This window comes from Brassica rapa, chromosome A05 (genome assembly GCF_000309985.2).
Source record: "Brassica rapa cultivar Chiifu-401-42 chromosome A05, CAAS_Brap_v3.01, whole genome shotgun sequence".
NCBI classification, from domain to species: domain Eukaryota; kingdom Viridiplantae; phylum Streptophyta; class Magnoliopsida; order Brassicales; family Brassicaceae; genus Brassica; species Brassica rapa.
In genome coordinates this window covers 18,978,510-18,992,265 of record NC_024799.2, presented here as the reverse complement: position 1 = coordinate 18,992,265, position 13,756 = coordinate 18,978,510, and the positions used below count along the sequence as shown (strand labels likewise).

General features: G+C 26.2%; 1 protein-coding gene and 1 long non-coding RNA gene across 2 annotated transcripts; one reads left to right on the top strand and one right to left on the bottom strand.

Moving 5' to 3' along the window:
- The first annotated feature begins 403 nt into the window (after positions 1-403).
- LOC103869130 (putative cysteine-rich repeat secretory protein 17) lies at positions 404-5,409 on the top strand. The gene is made up of 2 exons (XM_009147192.3): positions 404-2,166; positions 2,279-5,409. Exons 1-2 carry the CDS (start codon positions 1,843-1,845, stop codon positions 2,738-2,740), a joined length of 786 nt encoding a protein of 261 aa, XP_009145440.1. The 5' UTR covers positions 404-1,842; the 3' UTR covers positions 2,741-5,409.
- A 3,031-nt stretch (positions 5,410-8,440) lies between these two features.
- Positions 8,441-13,614, bottom strand: LOC103869129. Its single transcript, XR_633147.3, has 2 exons — positions 10,855-13,614; positions 8,441-10,585 (listed from the first exon to the last, which is right to left on the bottom strand). It is a non-coding gene; the product is annotated as an uncharacterized LOC103869129 (long non-coding RNA).
- Positions 13,615-13,756: the final 142 nt, after the last annotated feature.

The window sequence follows — 13,756 nt, the reverse complement described above, 5'->3', positions numbered from 1 at the left end:
TAAAATTTATGTTATGACAAGATACAAATAATTACGAAATTACATAAGTATGAAGTCTCATTTAATAAATATTATATATATGCATATTAATATTTTCTTAAAAAATAAATTATATACCATATAAAATACATAAGTATTTTAATTTCGAATTTGATTTGAAATTTTTTATAAACATTTTGAACAATTATTGACAACTTAATATTTAAATTTTAAACTTTGCATTGAATGTTTTTAAAATTATAAATTACTAAAACTATTAAACATCCCATAAATTTTTTATTGTTATCATTGATTTAAAATTTTTGTTATAAAGAAATACAAATGATCAAAAATAATATGAGTATAAAATATTTTTTCAACAGATGTCAATATTAAAAATTTACTATATGTTAATATCATTCAAACTTAATTTTATAACATATAAAATAGAAAAAGTGTTTTTCTGGATAAATAAAATATATTTAAGTATTTGTACCAATTTAATTATATACGTAATAGTTACTAAATTTTTAATTACTCAATATATATTTATTATTTCATAATACGTAAAAAATATATAATAATTTAAAATTATTTATATATAATATTCATTCCGCGCAAGGTGCGGATAACCTAGTCAGATATTAAACATTAAAACAGAACATAATGGCAAGCACATATTTATGTAATTTCTATGCTGACACAATGCAAAACTTAATGGACCAGGTTTGGAAAAGATTGACAAAAACATGTATAAACTGGGATGAATCATGGTCTGTTACTGAAGATCTCAATGATATAATTGGTAATCATTAAAAAGAAACAGGGCGGAACTCTGTTAACATGACTGAGAATTGTGGATTGATTGAGTTCCTAACCCTAGGAAATACTTTTTCATGGAGTGGGCAAAGAGGGGGACAAGTTATCAGATGTCGGTTCGATTGGGCTTTCGGGAATTGACATAACCTATTCCCATGTTGATATGTCGAATATTTAAGTATGATTTCCGATCGTACCTTTGATTGATAATATAGTTATAAGGGAAAAAAACAGTTCCAGTTTGATAAAAGATGGATTGGTGAAAAGGGCTTCATGGAATCAGTATCGAGGGGATTGTTTTCAAGGGATACAATGCATATTGCTGTAACAGTAAAATATATATATGCTGACACAAAATTTTGGTTTGAAGGCAAAATTAACCACTTTATGGGAATGAAAAAATAAATAATCTACAGAAGACTCCTGAGAAAGTATAAATGATTTGACAAAATCATATGAGGAAGTTCTGGCCATCTCTCAGAAATTGATTATCTTGACAGAGAACAATATTGAGAACATAAAAATAAGAATATGTGGCATAAGAAAAGAAATAGAAATACAAAATTTTAACAAGCACTGACAAACCAAAGATGCATTCAAAATAAAATAATTGGGTTGTATGATAAATAGGATAATAAAAAGAAAAAAAATAAATTAAGTCACACCTATGTTACCTAAAAAAGTAAGAATCTGGTAATAATAAATTAACAAATGAATTCCTTCATTTCAGGTTGGCACCGTACGAATCGCGTGAATTAAGTCATACCTTTGAACTTTTACATTTTAGTCGGCCTTCTTGTCGCCACAAGTAAGTCTCAACCTTCAACTCTTCTCTCCTCTCCTCGCAAAGTATAAACTTTATTTTCTACAAACTGACCTTTCCAAACAACTTCTTTTCTATTGGGTAACCAAAAACAATGAACCATCTATATATACGGCATATATTAATTCAGTATCTAAATCACTAAGAGTCTCTTACATAAACATCAATCCCAACAAATCATCTACTATAAAACCCCACTTTGAGAAAAATAATCCAAAACAATGTACTCTTCATCGTCTGTATCAAAATGCGTCATTTTGATCCATGTCTTTGCCATGCAACTTCTCCTTATAAACAGCGAATTGCCCTTAAACACGACCAATGCGTATCTCAACCACAAATGCTTTGTTAGTAAAGGAAAATACAAGCCGGGAAGTGAGTACGAGAAACAGTTAAAATTGACCATCAAAAATTTCTATTCCGACAGTGGCAATAAAGAAGGTTACACCATGTTAGGCTCTGATGGGTTTTCCGCTATCCTCCAATGCCGCGGCGACTCCTACGGGAGCAAATGCCGCGACTGCTATGCCACCGCCGTTGCTGCGGTAATGTCACATCAATATTAGCATCAGACAAAAAAACTGCTTTATTATATATTAATAGTCTCGTGGAATCCCGTTACTGATTGTAGCGCGAATATTTAATATGTATATACAGCTTCATAGGAGATGTCCGTGGTACAAGGCGAAAATAATATGGTATGACCAATGTCTTCTCTCGTTTGATACCAAATATTCTACTGGGCAGATCGATTACGACAATAATTTTTGTATGTCGAACGCTAAGAAGTTGGGAGGAGATAAACTCGCGTTTATAAGGACTTGGAATATTTTCATGGACAATTTGACGACTTTAGCCCTCCGTGTTGATAATAATGACCCAAAAACATCACCATTGTACGCTGTGGGGGAGACGAGGTTCAAGGGTGATATGATGTATGGAATGGTGCAATGTACGAAAGACATACCCGAAAAAGCTTGTGAGGAGTGTCTGGTGTTTAATAGCATTCATTTTCAATTTTGCTTGAATGATAAACGAGGAGCGAGATTTATGAGTAGAAGCTGTACTTTTAGGTTTGAGTTTTACCCTTTTATTGCCAAGCAGGTCCGGAATATTTAAAGAGTTAAATAAATATTTTTTTTTGGAATATTTTTCAATCAAAAGGTTATGTAACATCAAGTGCAACTCTTTTTTCATGAATGTTCAAAAGAATAAAACAACAAAATAATGACTGAATAAGAGAATGCTCGTCTATTTTGTTGCTTTATGCTTGAAAAAGTGTTTTCTCTACCTTTTCTCTTATTGAGAGATTTTTTTTTGTGCACGGAGAGAAGTCTATCTGATATATTTTAATCATAGAGCATTACAACATGTTTTCTTAGTCACATGTCATCACGAAAATGATTCTTAAAATTCTTAAAAAAATAAGTTAGTCCATATAAACATATACTATGCTTCTTATTAAATTAACTATCAAATTAATTAGTAGTATATAAAAGAATATTTTTTATTTCTTTAAATAAAAGCTACGGAATTACCTAATATAATATATATATATATATATATATATATATATACAATTAATGATCATGAATAATACTTTTTGATAACAATTTTTGTATCATATATCTTTTTTGTTTAATTTTATATTATTAACATATATTAAACAATCATATTATGCATATAATGAAAAATATATTTTTTATTATATGTTATATTTTGAATTTTAAAACCAACTATAAATTACTAAAAATGGTAAAAGTCCCACATTGAAAATTTTGTGATCAATGGTTTAACTTTTTTTGTTCAATCTAGATACAAATGATCATATATCGTAGAGAACGAACGTTCGGATACACGTTCGGGTTCGTATCGGATATTTAGGATTTTTCGGGTATTTCAGTATAAAGGTATAGGACCCGTTCGGGTATTTCAGTATAAAGGTATAGAACCCGTTCGAGTATTTCTACACATCGGGTCGGGTTCGGGTATTTTATGTTCGGGTTCAGATATTTTGGGTCGGGTTCAGATATTTAAATTTTAAAGAAAAAATAAATAAATTATTCATTGTTTAATCTTTGTGTATCAAAATTATATTTTTAACTTAACTGGTTTTCTAATTTTTAAAAGATTAAACTATTAATAAGTTTGGAGATAAAAAATTTAAAACAGAAAAACACTAATTTAGCTGTTGTTTTGAAACTTTAGATTCAACTTTTGTTAATGTAAGAAACAAGAGTTTGATATATATTTTAAGTAAGTAGCAAATGATTTTTTCCATAATTATATGTATATTATCTAATTTTGAACAATTTGCATCATTAATATAAGTATTTAAAATAAAATGAGAGAAGTAAACTAGAAATATATGGTTAATTTTAATTATGTTTGGTTATCTTCGGATATCTATTCGGGTTCGGATATTACCCGTTCGGTTCGGATATTACCTGTTTGGGTTTGGATATCCAATCATTCCGAATTCAATAACCGTTCGGGTATTTTACTACTGCGGTTCGGATTTTTGGATCGGATTCAGATATGGGTTCAAGTATCAGATAAAATGCTCACCCTAATAAATTGTATGAATATGAAATCTCATTAATAGATATTCATATTATATATATATATATATCATTTGAAATGAATTATAGCTATATTAAAATATATAAATATGTTAATTTCAAAATTTTCAGTGAAAAATTATTGAGATTTTAATATTTTAATTTTGAAATTTGTATTGAAAAATCTCACATTAAAGTTTTGTAATTAACGGTTTAAATTTTTGTTACAACAAATATACAAATGTTAAAAAATAAAATGAGTAGGAAGTGTCAATAATAAGTATTTATATAAAAATATACTATATATCTATGTCAATATCTATAAAGTTTAATTTATATCATATAAAGTAAATAAAATATTTGTTTTGATTTATTTACCAAAAAAGTGATTGTAAATAACAAAAGGTATTGGTTTTGATTTATGTGATTACTATAATGTAAATACTTTTATGTATACAAATTATTTTTTAAATATGTGGTTTATGATATTTTATTTAATCCTGACAATCTCAGAAACACACTTCTTCAAATCGAAGTGATTTTTAATATTGGAAGCATTATATATATTATTTCATTCAGATTAAATAATTTAGTCTTGATTTTTATTATTAAAAAGCTTTTAATGAAATATCATGACAAGATTTCAATCACCTCCTTTTGAGTTTGTTCGAAGAATGAGAGATTTGAATTGTTTCACCGTGATACCCTATCTAGCTATTATAATTGTAAGAATGAGAGATTTGAACTATTCATTATAAGTGTTTTGGTTTATCATTTAATAAATCAAACAGTTCTTAATTTATAAATAGTTTACATATATTAGAATGGTAAAATATCATATATACTTTTTTCTATATACTCTTAAGTAACTAAACCTCAAAAGTGTAGGCTAATAAAATAAGTAACTTGTTTTGTTATTCTATAATTAGATGATTTTAAGACCGAACTGGTGAATATATACTAGATAAACATTTATATTTCGAGTCTGCAATTATATTCTATAATAGCTTGATATATTAGATTTTAACACTAACCTGTTAATATAGTTTGCCAGTAATTTTTTTCAAATTTTTATTCTTAGATATGTATCTGAAGTGGAAATAATTTATACAGATGTCCACCTTTTTAAATTGACACTTATGTAATTCACCAAATTCATAGAAAAAGTTAAAAGGAAACTAAACTCATATCAATGAAACAAATACAAGAACTAAAACACAATTTTATGGAGGTAGAAAATGAAATCACTTATGGAGAGTCAATAGTAAACAAATCGAGAGCAGAAAACCTAATCCCCTTTCGTCCTTATATAATCGATGTTGCCTATTTGGTTAGATGATTTATTTCAGCCGCAAAACTTAATTTTTTTGTGCATATGAAATCTTAAAATTAATTAAAATGAGAAGTAATATGTTAACTATTCAATAACGATGATATATTTAAGAGACCACCATTTGTATTCGTCATTTTATAATTGTCATTTATAAAATGTTAAACCCATTTAATGAACAAACATTATTATAAAAACTCATTTCGCGCATGCGCGCAGGTTATCATCTAATTTCTTATGATTTTATCAAATATCTTTAAGGTTCTTTTCTTGTAGTTTTTCAATTTTATTTTTATTTGAGATATAATTGTAAACTAGATGATAACTCGCGCCCTGCACGGAGTGAGTTTTTTTTTAAAAAATATTGTTCTTAAATATTATAAATAATATACATTTTGTTACCAATAACTTATTTTACATTTGATGAGGTGGACATTCGAGTACCATTTGGTTCGATTCAGATCTTTAAGGGTTTGGTTCAGTTTAGATCTTTGCGGGTTTGGTTCGGGTTTGAGTTCGGATAATCTATTTAATTTTTTCCCAAAAATTAAAGTTCATATATACTTTAAATTTTTCAAAATCTAAAAAAAATATATATAACATATAAATTTGAATAATGCATGCCAAAAAGACTTAAACTTAACATAAAAATTGGTTTAGCTTAAATATTTGGAGAGGAAATCAATAGATATTTTAAGCATTTTAGGTATTATAAGTATCGTTTAGCTATTTTAAACATGTACTTATAACTATTTGTATATAATTCTAAGTATTTTGGACAACTTAAAAACGTCTTATATATTTTTTATATTCTTTTAGATATTAAATTTAAAAATAATTAATATATTTAAGTATATAAATCTTGTTCGGATATATTCAGATACCTAAAATATTCTGGTTTGGATTGGGTCTGGTTCCGGTTCTCTAGATACCAAAATTTTGAACTCATTCGGAAATCTAACCAATTTTGGTTAAAGTTCAGTACTATTCTTTGGATCAGTCTTGGTTATGTTTTTATGGGTTCAAACTTTTTGCCCAACCCTATATTTTTATTGTGACAGTAATTTAAACGAAAATGATGATGTCTCATATTCATTTTGGGTATGCAACAATTTTTAAAACAAAACACATTTTATTATGTACATGATTCATTTAGTTAATCATTAACTGTACTAGGTCCATTTAAGAAACTGATGGTTCATATCAGTTCTAATCAAATTTCAAAAATTAAAATATTAAACTATCAATACTCTTTCAATGAAAATTTCAAAATTAACATATTTATGTATTTTTAAATGGCACATAGTTATGGTACATAGTTTAATTTAAACGATATTAATATATATATATATATATAATTTAATATGAATATCTATTAAATAAAAATTCATATTAATACAATTGTATAATCATTTGTATTTTGTTATAACAAAAAAATGAGCCATTGATCACAAAATTTTCAAAGGGATTTTTAACATTTTTTGTAATTTAAAGTCGTTTTAAAAAATTCAAAATATAACATATAAGAAAAAAAACTATTTTTTATATTATGTGTTTAAATTGTTTTTTTTTTAAATTTCTTTTAATAATATAAAATTAAACAAAAATGAAGAAGGATGCAAAAATTGTTATCAAATCTTTATTATTCATAATCATTAACTGTCATATATATTAATCATATTAGGTAATTCTGTAGCTTTTATTTAAGAAAAAAAATACATGATTCTTATATTTTTGTTAATATAATGTTTTCTATTAATTGGATTTTGGATCAATATTTTTTTTAATTGATTCTTAAGGTGCCATGTAAGCTAAATTGTCATTATAATTAAATGACACCTAAAGAGAGTTTCTTTTCAATTATTACAAACTTAAGGTTACAACTTTTTAAATGATTCTCAATTAATATATAGGAGATGATCCGCCATAGAAGAAAAACCACATCACAATTCACATCATGATCGTGTTCTTGTGAGTTGTGATACGAAAGCAATAGGAGGACGAATCACATAAGCGATACAGCGCAACTCCATGTCACCAAACAAAATATATAGTTCATCTGTTGGGAAAATAGGCATTTAATTCCTGAAGTATTTGAAAATGGCAGTTTTAATACTCAAGTACTGCTTGCGCATATTTATTCCCCAATTAATAGTTGACTGCACAAAATTGGAAACAAAATAGTCGACAATTAACTGATGAACGGAAAAATAACGGTTTCCGTCAACTTTCTAACGGTGGAATAAAATCATGATTTTGTACAGTCAATGATTAGTTAGAGAATAAATATGTGCATATAATACTTGAGTATTTAATTTGCCAATTAAAAATACTTGAGGAATTAAAAACAACACTTTTTTTTTTGAAAATCATAATTTGAAATATTCTCAAGTTAGATATAACAAATATACGAGAGTCTTATCTATTTGAAATTGAGTTTTATTAATTACGTATAAAATAATACAAATAATTATCGTTGCATCGTATTGTTCGTATTGTTGATGTACTCTATGTTTATAAAATCACTTATCGATGATTTCAAATTGTTTAGACAATTATATGTTGTACATTGGATCTCTACTTTAGACAATCACATCTAATTATCTGTACTTTACACATTCATATATTGTAAATATAATGCAAATGTAATTATCTTATGTTATTTTATATGCTTTTATAAACTAAATAAATCCTTTTCCGCGATTAAATATCTTGTATATTATTTCAAGTTATGAATCTTTCTAACTATGAATTATTTTAAAAATCATCTAAAGTGATATAAACATGAAGTACATCAACAATACGATGTAACTGTAATTATTTTGTATTGTTTTATATGTCATTGTAAAAAAAATATCTTTCTAAAGATAAATATCTCGTATAATGATTTTATTTTAACTTGGAAATATTTTAACTTATATTTTTTCAAAAGGGATTGATGTTAGTGACTTTCATTCTTATAAGAAATATAAAGCAAAAAATGAGTTTTTAATTCCTCAAGTATTTTCAATCGGCAAATTAAATACTCAAGTATTAAATGCGCATATTTATTCCCCAACTAATCATTGACTGCGCAAAATCATGATTAGAATATTCTACCGTTAAAAAGTTGGCGGAAACCGTTATTTTTCCGTTCATTAGTTAACAGTTGACTATTTTGTTCTTACTTTTGCGCAGTCAACTGTTAGTTGGAGAATAAATATGTGCAAGCCATACTTAAGTATTAAAACTGCCGATGAGTATTAAAACTGCCGATTTCAAATACTTCGGGAATTAAATGCCCATTGTCCCTTCATCTGTTTATAATTTAAGATTTTTTAGAGAAAAATTGATATTTCAAAATCTAAGATATTTTGCTATTTTTATAAAAAAATTAAACTTTATTAAAAATTCGTTAACCAATAAAATGTCACTGCATTATTTATGATTGAAGTTCACTTTAAATTTCTATTATTAATTAATGATGTCATCACATAAAAATAGATTTCTTAATTCTTATGATTTTAACCAAAATATCTTAGAGGGCTTATTGGACTATGTATTTGAAAAAATCAGTTTAAAAAAAAAAAGCAAATCCTACAAATCCAAAACTTACTGGATTAATAATTGATACAAATAATTCTCATAAAAAATTTCCTTATTGAAAATTGGGATTTCATCTATAGTGTTTATCAAAATGTATTTTTGATTATCTAAAATTCATCTAGATGAAAATACCACCTAATGAGATAGTGTTTCAAAAACGGAAGAAATGAGTATTCCACCTTTGCGCAGTGTTTTGAAACCCAACATGGACCCGCTATCAAACAAACCCGGTGTTGCGATATATAATCTGGTTTGGGGTTTAAAAAAATATATATTATTTAAGAGTCCGATAACAAAAACCCGTTAAAACGTGGAACCCAATTTCTGATTGAACTATTGGTTGAACCAATAAGTAACTTTTACCTTTTTCTTAGATTTTTTTAATTACGGCATTAAAATCTGTTTTGTATTTAAAATAAGAAATTTGGTTTTCAGTATTTATTATTGATTCTAATGAATTAGAAAATGTCCTTGCTGAAAAAATCCCAAAATGATGAAATGACAAACCAAAAAAAAATGATGGTTATTTTTAGAATTTTGATTGAATTTCGTAATTTATTTGTGACTTATTAATTTTGTTAAATTTTTTAATATACCATCTGAATAAACTTAAGTGAATGATGATAGAGAGATTAAAAATTATTCGATGTGATTTGGTATTATTTTAATTTTTGTTATCTTCAGTCTATTTTCATTTTGATGTTCTACTTTTACTTTTTTTGGATTTAAATTTAAAATCTAAACTATTAAAACTGAAGTACAAATAAATCTTCACCCTAAGTTTTTCTTAATAATTACAATTATATGCCACTGGCCTTAAACACAGTAGTTTTACACTTTCCTTAACCCATTTATTTTCTATACCAAAAAAACGTTAAACCATCCCGTTCCATATACAATCGTATTAAAAAAATTAGACCAGCACGTACTTACATCATTCGAAACCAATACTCCAGTTTTAATAGTTGAGCAACCACTACAAGAAATAGTTCAATTTTTGACCATCAATTTCGTTATAAAATGGTCAGAAACACTCTGTTTTGACTACTTTCTGACCACATTAATTTGTCAAAAATACTCCGTCAGAAATTGATTATGGTCATAAAGTAGTCATAAATTTTTGACCATAGTAAGGGTTAGAAATTTCGTCAAAAAAAATTGTCAGTAAATGGTCAAAAATAATTAGCAATTTCTGATAAATTTATGACCACTTTTTGTATTGATTTTTGACTACTATTTAATAATTGTTCAGAATATTGTAAATAAATAATAATTGTATGACATTATGGAAATAGTAAAATTTAATGAAATATGAATAAATTTCAAATAATTGTTATTTTAAATAAAACAATTGATGTTTAGCGACATAAGAATACACATAATGAAAATAACTAAAAACAAAATAGGACACTCGTCATGGATCCACCATTTCTTAATTCCTTGTTCTTCTTGGTCTTGTCTTTTTCCATTGTCTCAACGAATCCTTTCCTAGTTATGTTTTGACAAAAACGATAAGATAAATTAAGAGTAGTTTAAAAATGTCACACCTTAAAGTATTCTTTTTCTGTAAACAAATTTTCATACCGGAGCTTCTGTAACTAATAAACTAAATTAATAAACGTGTAAGTTAGAAATAAAATTTGAAATAAAAAACAAAACCAAACAACTGTAATCCAGATTTTGGTATAATCAAGTTCGGATCTCTAAATGACACTGATTAAATATCACTCATTTAAGCAAAAAAATATTGATCTAACCTTGCAAGGAGCAGAGGAATGTTGACTGAAGCAAGGGTGAGTAGAAGTAACAAGCTTCTTAAACTTGACCTGCAATGAAGAAAAAAGAGAGGTTACAATGATGGAGTGACAGAGAAGAAGAAGGAAATTAGAAAAAAAAAAAAAAAGAAAGAAATAGAGAAAGGAAGCTCAGTGGCGCCGCTTGAGAAGAAAACTGAACTGATGAGAATGTGAAAATAAAATTTCAGATCTAGGTTAATGAGGAAATTGTTAGAAAGTGGTAAGAATATGGTCAAAATTTTGTGACCACTTTTTGACTATATGTTTTGGTTAAAACATTTTTACCATTTTCTGACCATTTTTTTCATTCATCACAAAGTGATCAGAACATGGACATAATTATTTGTGACCATATATGCTGGTCGGAAACTTGGTCAAAATGTGATATATTTGCTGACCATTTTCTGACCATATGTTTTGGTTAAAATTTTCTAATCATTTTCTGACCATTTTTCGTATTCATCACAAAATGGTCAAAATTAGGTGATAATTATTTTTGATCATTTTTCCTTGTCAAAAAAGTGGTCACAATGTGATATGTTTTCTTGTAGTGAACCAGCACATAATTATTCCAATCCAATACTCCACTAAACGTACGACCGGTAGTTTTTTCTATTAGAACTGCCAATTACAAACCAAACCAAACTATTCATCACGATTTCTTAAGCATATGGAGATCATCATATAAACAGTATATACATGCTAAACAAGATATCACAAATTGTGATTCACAATCATGTATATGTAAACAATATATTGCTGGTATAAAGATAATCAATTGATCTAACGAAAATTTACTATTCACAATAAAGCTTGATTTCCGTAAATGAAATAATTACTAACAAGTTCCTATAATTTAGATAACCACTATTTTTTATAGTATCTTCTGCATGATTCACCATCATTCCAAATTCTTTGTTCCTATAGATTTAATTTAATTGTAGATAATAGGAATTCAGCATATGTGCGTGATTAATCGCCTTAATTATAGGCACACAAAATTCATAACTACCTAACTATTATATACGTAAATAGTAAATCATATCAATAAAATTATTTTATCTAAATTATTAAAATAGAAATACATTTGGTATTTAGTACTAACTTTTTATTATTATGTATGACAGTCATCGTTTATAACATTATAAAACCAGCGAACTTAAATAGACAGACGTAAACCGGCAAAATTAATTTGACAAACATAATCAAATTCCTACAAACCCAAAAAATCATAATATTCATATATTAAAATGTTATAGATAATAATCGTAATTAAAGATATTATAGTTAGTATCTTTAAAATATATTGGTGCACTAAATCAGAAAGAGAGATAACTTCCTAAATCAATACCATTCAGAAAATTTACCTATTTCGACGCTAGCATCATAACTAATACAATATCAATTATGAAAATACGAAGTTTTTTTTTATAACCTTGGTGTGATCCCAAAGACTTTCTAGGCCAAAGAACTAATCACCAAAAGGCCCATAGAAATCTGGGTTTTCTTGCCACTTAAAACGTCTATGAGTGGCCAAGGAGAATCGAACCCATGGCGGAAGCTTACGAAGTTATCATGGAAAGCGTCAAAATTCTAAATATTGTGTCCAATATTAATTATATGTAATACAATTATGTATTTAAAATTATATTTGGTCTTATATAATTCAATTTTATAATAATAATAATAATAATATATATATATATGTCGATATATGGAATTCTAAATAGAAATATGCTAAATGATGTTAATATAATTATAATTTTAATTTCTACTGATTCTTAAGAATAAAAAAAATAATTTATGTAGTTTTTAAATTTAAAATATAATTAAATAATTTCTTACAATATTTCTTTTTATATGTTATGGGTGTTTTTTGATTTTGTTATTTCATAATAAATTTAGTATGGAAAATTTTGTGAAATTTTATTGATATGTATTACCAACTGATAACAAATTAAACTACATATAAAATAAATTGAAAAGATATATATTGTTATAGATTTACATTAAATAAAAATGTATACAATATATTTAAATTGTTATTACAAAATAAAAACTAGGTATAAATTAGTTAAATGTTTGTGGAGACAACCAAAAATATTATCATACAAAAGGTGAACTATATATGATATCGTTTTGATTGTTGAATATCCAAAAATTTTATTATGCAAAATTGTTGGGATAAAACTTGGATTCCCAAATCCGAAGAACCAAACTAAATCCGGTCCAAAAAAATAGTATCAAAACCCGAACCAAAACCGGTCAAAAGTAAATATTTAAAATAGCTAAACAATACTTAAATAACCAAAACTACTTAAAGTATATATTGGTTGCCCATCTAAATATTTTAAACTAATTTTTTATGTTAAATTTAGATATTTTTCGTGTTATATATTAATTTTTATTTTTTGATTTTGAGAAAATTAAATTATACATGATTTTAAATTTTTAAACATCATTTAAATTCGTTATCGGAAACCGAATCGAACCTACAAAGATCAAACCGAACTTGGTTCAAAATTTATAAATACATAAATAGGGTTGAATTCCTTCAAACTGAAAAAATCTAAAATCCGAATAGATCTGAAACGAACCCAAATGGGTATTCGAACCCGAATGGATACCAACATCATATAAATACATTTGAAAATATATAACCAATTCTATTTGATTTATAAAAAAAATAAAGCAAACACCCGCGCGGACGCGCGGGTCAAAGTCTAGTTTATTATTAATATTAGACATTTAAATACTTATGAGGTCTTGATATTTTATTATATTTAATAATTTTAACTTATTACAAAAATTGTTAAATAGTTTAAATTTTTTTTTTGATATTTTGTATGTGAAATGAAAATAA